We start from the raw sequence: 8,153 nt of genomic DNA on the forward strand, positions 1-8,153 counted from the left end.
TTTTAAACTAATTTGAATGGCATTGTTTCCTTGATTCTCAGTGTGTCTCCCACTGGTATATAGGAAGGGTACTTCTTGATTTTTGTATTATGTTTTGTGTGTCACCTTGGCTTGCTAGAAGAAGTGTTTATCAGATGTAAGTTTTTTTTTTTTTTTTTTTTGGACAGGCCTTCTCTGTGTAACAGCCTTGACTGTCCTGGAACTCACTTTGTAGATCAGGCTAGCCTTGAATTCACAGAGATCGTCCTGCCTCTGTCTTCCAAGCGCTGGGTTTAAAAGCATGCACCACCACCACCTAGCCCAGATGTAAGAACTTATGGTAGTCTTTAGGGTCTCTGTCAAGTCACAAGCAAATAAGGATCTTTTTACTTCTTTTCCTGTCTATGTCCCTCTTATTTCCTCTCTTGTCTTATTACAAGCTCTAGCTAAACCTTCAACCTCTGTGTTAAATAGGAGTGGAGAGGACACCGTTATCTTGCTCCTGACCTTAATGGGAGTGTTGTGAGTTTTCCTGTTTTGCATGGTGCTGGCTGTAAGTTTGCTGTATATGGTTTCTATTATGCTGAGATATGTTCCTTCTATTCCTAGTCTCCTCAGTGTTTTGTCATGCAAAGTGGTAAGATGTTGTCAAAGGTCTTTTCTGCATCTATTGAAATGATCCGTGATTTCTATCCTTGAGTCTGTTTATATGCTATATTACTTTTATTGATTTATGTACCTTAAATGACCCCTGTGTCTCTGGAATGGAGTGAACTTGATAATGATGGATGCTATTTTTGATGTATTCAATTCAGTTTGCAAATATTTACTTAGAGTTTTTGCTTCTGTGTTCATGCAACAAAGTGGCCTATAATTTTCTTTTGTGTGTGTGTATTTATCTGGTTTTGGTATCAGGGTAGTACTGACTTCATATGTGAGTTTGGAGCATTCCCTCATTTTCCATTGTATGGAATAGTCTGAAAGGATTGGTATTATATCTTTAAAGATATGGTAGAATGCAGCGAATCCATCTAAGCCTGCCTGGATCTTTCCTTTCCTCCTTTTCCTCCTCCTCCTTCCTTCTCCTCCTTTTTCTCCTCCTCCTCTTCCTCTTCTTTCTTCTTTCTTCTTCTTCACAGAGTTTCTCTGGCTTGACTGTCCTGGAACTTGCTCTGTAAAACAGATTGACCTTGAATTTACAGAGATCCATTTGCCTTTACCTCCCAAGTTCTGGGATTAAAGGCATGTACCATCATGCCTGGTTGAGCCTGGATTTTTTGACTGTTTGTTTTATTTCTACATTGGTCTCATTGCTTGTTATAGAGTCATTTAAGTTACTTATCTCAGTTAATTTTTGATAGCTCACATGTTTCTAGAAAGTCATTCATTTCTTTTAGATGTTCTAATTTAGTGGAATATACATGTTCAAGGTTTATCTTTAGGACTTTCTGAATTTTATTGGCACTCCCCTTTTAAATTGGGGCTGTTTCATTGAATCTCATGCTTTTGGTATGTTGTGTCTTCATTTTCATTTGACTCTAAAACTTACTTCTTTTCTGATTTCTTCAGTAACCCAGTTGTTTACTGTCTATGAGTTAGTTGTTTTCTTGTTGCTGATTTTTAGCTTCATTTCACTGTGGTCAGATAGAATACAAGAAGCTGTTTCAATTTTCCTGTATTTGCTGAGACTTGCTTTTTATCCTATAATATAATCTACTTTAGGGAAAGTTCTATGGGCTACAGAGAAGAACGTATATTCAGCAGTATTTGTGTGAAATGTTCTGTAGATGTCTGCTAGGTTTATCTGAGGTATCACCGAATCCAGATGTTTCTCTGTTTATGATTCACTGGGATGGGAGTGGGGTCACTCATGTATTGACCAATACAAGATAACTTCTTGTATTGGTTATCTAGGTCTTGACCTCTAGTAGTACTGGGTGCCCTTCCTTGTGTCCAGGGTATATGCTCATAACAGTAGTATTGTCTTATAAGAGTGGGGTTTTTTTTTGTTTTTTTTTTTGTCAGTATAAAGTGACTTTCTTCATCTCTTTTGACCAATTTGGTTTGGAGTTTATTTTGTCAAACACCGGAATTCTGTTATAAATCCAGCCCTCTAAAAAACTTTTTAAAAATGTTTTATTTTATTTATTTTATATCTTGACCATAGTTTTCCCTTCCCCCTCTCCTCCTGGTTCCTCCCCCATGCCTCCCCATCCATCTGCTCCTCCTGTGCTTCTATCAGAAAAGGGCAGACCTCCCATGGATATCAACAAAACACAGCATATCAAGCTATAGTAAGAATAATCAATCACCTTGCCTTGTAGTAAGGCTGGGCAAGGTGACCCAGTATGAGAAATAGAATCCCAAAAACTAGTGAAAGAGTCAGACAGCTCCTGTTCCCACTGTTGGGAGTCCCACAAGAAGACCAAGCTATATGACTGTCAGATATATGCAGAGGGCCTAGGTCAGTTCCGTGCAGGCTCCCTGGCTGTCAGCTCAGTCTTTGTGAGCCCCTGTGAGCCCAGGTTAGTTGTAAATGCAGCCTTTTGGTCTGTCTTCTATGTGGGGAGTGGGGACCATGGATGTTCAGAGTTATTATTGAAGGTTATGCGCTGGTTCCTGTTAGTGTGGATCTTATGGTGATTGATGAGTCCTAGCTTTCATTTGCTTAACTTCTGGTCTAGCATCACCTCTTCTGTCCTGTAGTCTCATAGTGTGTCTTTCTGTTCAGACCTCAGGATTCCTTTGAATAACTTTGGTAGAGTTGGTTTAGTAACCATGAATTCCTGGTCCAGTCATTGACAGTTTTTCTTTGCCCTTCAATTATGAAAGATAGTTTTGCACATAAAGTAGTCTGGCTTAGCAGTTATTGTCTTTCAAAGGTTGAAATACATCATTTTAAGGCCTTTTAAATTTTTTAGATGAGACAGTGTATCCAGCTACTTGCTACTATAAATTATAAATAACAACTTTTCAGTGTTGTCATATAACTATAAGATGTAGGTAAAAGAAACGTCTACCTAAAAAAGATTTGTGTGTGTGTGTGTGTGTGTGTGTGTGTGTGTGTGTACCTGTGTGAGTTTATGTATACTATGTTAAAGCAGATTAATGCAAGACAGACAGTGTTAGATTCCCTGGATTTGATCTATAGATGATTGTGAGCTGCCTAATGTGGGTGCTGGGAACCATCTCTTTGGCCCAAGAAATGCCACTTTTATTTTCCAGAGGATAAGCATGAAACAAACTGTTTGCGACCAGTATTTGTACTGTGCTTAATTATTTGATTTCAGAATGCTTTATGGGCAAACCTAGTTATTTCTGAACTGTGGAATTTATTTGATCTCTAAATATATTCAAAACATTGCAGAGGTAGTCAGCTAATTAAAGGCGCTTGCTTTTGTAGCTCACTGCTTTTCTCCTCCCTTCCCTTGCCTGACATCTTCCCGTTGTTTCCCTCTGGCAGGCTGTGTGGTCCCAGGGGCTGGAGCAGCTGAGGTCGCAATAGCAGAGGCTCTTGTGAACTATAAGCACCGTGTGCAGGGACGATCTCGCCTTGGAGTCCAAGCCTTCGCTGACGCCTTACTTATTGTCCCGAAGGTGCGAACTGTCTCCCGGCCAGATAACAGCCAGCTGCACCGAAAGATCCTTGGTTACAAACTGCCCATCTTTCCCAGCAGTTCGCAGAGTTAGAAATGTGCTTATTTGCATTTCCTGTTGTGTTAAATATTTTACAAAGCCAGCAGAGAAACTGTGGGGACTGAAGCCTGCAGTACTTTGGGAGCTCCAGGGAGCAGTCAGGGTTTCCTTGTGTCTAAAAGCCCCTTCAGAAAGTTCAGTACTAACCAATCCTAATGAACAGCTTGGAGTTTAGGTTTTGTTGGGTTTTTTTTCTTTTTTTTTGTATAGATTCTTGTTTGGTTGGTGGCATCTGACAACATTAGTTATTGCTTTAAATTGTGAGAGGAGAAGGACCTCTTCAAAATGTTTAGTGTCCCCAAATACTACTACCTTGAATTTGTTGTAATTTTTCAACAAGGAGCGACACAGCGAGAGGACAGAGCTGTCCCTCCTTCCTCTTTGCCTTCTGTTAGTTGTCAGCCACATAGAAATATAGAAAGCTGTTTCCAGCACGCTATTGCCATGAGTTTAACCATTATTAACAAACCTGGCAAAGGCTTAAATAATTCATGTCAGAATTATTCATAAATTGTGGATTATTTGTGAATATCTATTTTTTCTTTCCTCCAAGCAGCAAAGTCATTAAGTAATGATGTTATTGGCATGAATTGGTGGCCCTGGCACACAGTGGCCCTTTTCTCTATCAGCCATTAATAGAGAGAGTGGGCTGGTAAGGAGTACAGGCATTTCCATCCCAGTTGCTGCAGTTCATGGCTCTCCTTCTGAAGCCGAGGGGCGCACAGTGCTGCAGATGCTCTGTTTCTCTCTAGGATGTGCTGGGAAGAACAGGAGGGCATGCAGCTCAGGAGGCCAGGGCAAACAAGAGTGATCTTAAATCCTTTATAAGCAAAGAAATAAACTGGATGTGGTGGCACGTGCCTAACGCCAGCGCGTGGGAGGTGAATAAGCAGGAGGATTGGGAACTCAAGGCATTTCCTGCTACGTAAGGGGAGAAGGGGCTTGAGGCCAACCTGAACTACATGAGACCTTGCATAAAAATTATGTGGGAGCAGGGAGGTATGGTCCTTAGAACTTAGTGTTCTGTTCACAAGGGGAACTGTTCAAGTATAAAATGTGCTAGGTGGATAAAGCAATCATTTGGTTCAGGTTAGGAATGGAATTCTTCTAAAGGACATGAGCACTGTTTTGTGGTTGGGTTTTTACAAGACTAAAGGGTAGTACCTTACTTTTGTATTAGATTTTCAAATCCACACGTGAAGGCATTCCACACATACTTATTGTTTTTTCATGAAGGTTCTTGCTCAGAATTCTGGTTATGACCTGCAGGAAACATTGATAAAAATTCAGACTGAACATGCAGAATCAAAAGAGCTCGTGGGCGTAGACCTGAATACAGGTGAGAAACTGAAGAAAAATTAGCTTTACTCACTAGGTTGTTCTTCCAGAACCCAGATCTTATAACAGAGAGTGGTAGGTTGGGACATTTTGTTACATCAATCTTGATTGCCTCCAGCTTACTCCAAAAAATAGCTAATGTGTTTAGGTGTTTTGCCTCCATGTATGTCTGTGTACGATGTGCATGCAGTGCCTGTGGAGGTCAGAAGAGAGCATCAGATCCTCTGGAACTGGCCCTGAACCTAAGTTCTCTGCAAGAGTAACAAGTGCTCTTAACAGGTGAAACACCTCACCAGCCCTGAAACAAAAGACTTTTAAAATGTGGACCAAACTCAGACTCAGTCATTGTGTTTGTACAACAGTCGATGACTGAACTATTTACCTCTCTGGTCCTCTCTGCCCCCACCAATGTTTAAAAAGATATAGTTAATTAAGTGCTTATTATTTGGATTCACACCGGGCAAAATAGAGCTTCTCTTATACTGAGTGAAAACAGGCAGTAAACAATTACCTTGACAAATAAATTATTTAGCATCTAAAAGAACAATAAACTTGATGAAAAAATAAAAGAGCAAAGGAAGGATGATCATGAATGCTAATTAAGGAGGGTAGGGAAGAGATGAAAATTAAGACCTTTGTATAGTATAAACTAGGAAAATGTCTACTGCAGAAGCTGGAGGAACTAAAGAGTTAGCCATGAAGAGGGCAACATAAGTGCTCTCTCAAGAGAGGGAAGAGCCAGTGGAGAAGGAAGGAAGAGAGGTGATAGGTCAGAGTGTACAGTGGCATGTGAGCTTAGTCCGAGGACTTTGGCTTTTGTTTTTTAATCTTTGCAGTGAAATGGAGAGCAATTTTGAGCAGAGATGTGACATTGTCTATGTTTAAAAGGGTCGCTCGGAGCACTCTGTGGAGAGGAGTTGGCTGAATGACTAGTAGGTTAGAACTGCACTAACTGTTGGAGAAGGCTCGAGTTGGCTGTGGACTGGGGGCTGTTCAATTTCGACAAAGTCTGGTGTGAAGTACTTGTGGTCTTTCTGGGGGGAAAGTGGTTTAATATATTGAGGTCCAGAAAGAGATATGTTATCAGGATATATCAGATAGTTTAAACCCAGAAAACTGAGTGAGACCACCTGGGAAACTTGAGACCACCTGTGCTAGCTGGTTTTGTGTCAGCTGACATGAGCTAAAGCCATCTGAGAGGAGGGAACCTTAATTAAGAAAATGCCTCCTTAAGATTCATAAGATCTGGTTGTAGGCAAGCCTGTGTGGCGTTTTCTTATTGATTGATGGGGGAGGGCCATCCTATTGTGGGTATGCTATCCCGGGCTGGAGGTCCTGAGTTCTATAAGAAAGCAGGCTGAGCAAGCCGGTAAACAACACCCCTCTGTGGCCTCTGCATCAGCTCCTGCCTCCAGGGTCCTTCCCTATTTTAGTTCCTGCCCTGACTTCTTTGATGGTGAACAATGTGGAAGCAGAAGCCAAATAAACCCTTTCTTCTTGGAGGTTTTGTCATGGTTTTTCATCACAGCAGTAGTGATCCTGACTAAGAAAGATGTATAGTGAGAAAACAGAAGAGTCTTGAACTGGGTGGGTGTTCCAACAGTAAGGTGTCAGAGAAGAAAAGGAGCCATGAGTGAAAAAGAAAGGTGAACATGGTTCCTACAAGCTGAGAAGGAATTGTCAGAGGAGGGCGATGAGCTGTCAAGAAGAAGGTAAGAATAGCCCACAGGACTTAGCACAGGGGGCTCTGGTGACCTTGATAAAAGTAGTTCTATAAGAGATTAAATAATTGCTAGAACTCACCAGTCAACATTGACAGGGTATGTCAAGATTGCTGTATTAAATGGTTTGTTTTTACTTTACAGGGGAGCCAATAGTAGCAGCAGAAGCAGGAATTTGGGATAATTATTGTGTGAAAAAACATCTTCTTCACTCATGGTAAATTGACAATGAAGAGAAAGACCTTTAGGGATATAACTGATAACTTTGAACATTTCTTGTTCTTTTGGTTTTGGAAACGTTGTGAAGTGTTTGACACCGTAGTTCCCAGCTACTGAGACTAGCTTTTGTCCTCTTATAGTCCCCTAAGCATTGCATTTGCAGCATCGTAAGTCACAGGAAAAGCTAACCTAACCTTGCTGTTTGAGTGGGAAGGGGAGGCAGGGAGTAGTGCAGCAGCATTGTCTGTGTGGCAGGGAGGGACAGCGACATGTGGAAATTTGCTGGGGCATAAATCAGACTTCCACCGAGCCAACAAAGCAGTTGAAATTACAGTGTGAGGAGGGGCGCCCCGTTCCTAAGATCTGTGTTCTCAAACCAACATAACTGGAGGGAAAAGTGCCCCGCGCTGCCGAAGATGCTGGGGAGACACAGGCGTGCATCAGGAGGCTCGACTCACTCTCGTTTTTTCCTCCTCAGCACAGTGATTGCCACTAACATTCTCCTGGTTGATGAAATTATGCGAGCTGGGATGTCGTCTCTCAGAGAGTGATTGAATTCAAAATCAATTCATCTGGAAGACAAGATGGCATGCATGTCATATTCAACACCGTCTTATGGCCTTAACTGTTACAAAATAAATGTAGTGTGTATCTTTTGGTCTCAACTGTTTCAAAAACACTTAATCAAAGTATAAAGAACACACAAATTTTCCCAGAGAAGGAATAATAATGGTAATATTTTCTGAGTCTTAACTCCCCACCCTGTAATATATGTTATTTCAGTTTTCATAAAATAAAATGTGTCATGATGCCTATACCTTCTGGGCACAGGTTTTAGAGTATCCAAGTCAATTTCCAGTTATCATAGATCATAAATATAGTAAGATAAATGCTCTCTTTCCTTTTCAAAGTCCTTCAGTAATTTCCTGCTGCCACTCTCCTACGAATGTGGCATCACTTGCAATATAGGTTTCTCATGCACAGTCCCTAGCCCAGCCAGTTTGCTCAGTCTTTAAAAATGTGGCAGGGTATGGTTATGTAGCTTGGGCTGGAATTTATAATCCTCCTGCCTCAGTTTCTGGGTACTGGTGTTATAACCTCACTCTTTGAGCAACCGGTACTCTCCCTGGTTCTGATAGCTCTGACTAGACAGCAAAGGCAGTCTCTCTGGAAAGGCAGGGCCCATTAGCATGGGCTCTA

At 41.2% G+C, this 8,153-nt stretch overlaps 1 protein-coding gene across 1 annotated transcript in view; it reads left to right on the forward strand.

Annotated features, from left to right (window-relative positions):
* Cct6b (chaperonin containing TCP1 subunit 6B) overlaps positions 1 to 7,618 on the forward strand; it is a 43,943-nt gene extending 36,325 nt beyond the window's left edge. The window contains exons 11-14 of the mRNA XM_085695530.2: positions 3,443 to 3,576; positions 4,912 to 5,014; positions 6,879 to 6,951; positions 7,432 to 7,618. Of these exons, the coding sequence (XP_085551656.1) occupies positions 3,443 to 3,576; positions 4,912 to 5,014; positions 6,879 to 6,951; positions 7,432 to 7,504 (383 nt within the window). The 3' untranslated portion in view covers positions 7,505 to 7,618. The remainder of the gene's footprint in view (positions 1 to 3,442; positions 3,577 to 4,911; positions 5,015 to 6,878; positions 6,952 to 7,431) is intronic.
* The last annotated feature ends 535 nt before the right edge of the window (positions 7,619 to 8,153 follow it).

The sequence above is a fragment of the Myodes glareolus genome, chromosome 9 (genome assembly GCF_982192425.1).
Source record: "Myodes glareolus chromosome 9, mMyoGla1.1, whole genome shotgun sequence".
NCBI lineage: Eukaryota > Metazoa > Chordata > Mammalia > Rodentia > Cricetidae > Myodes > Myodes glareolus.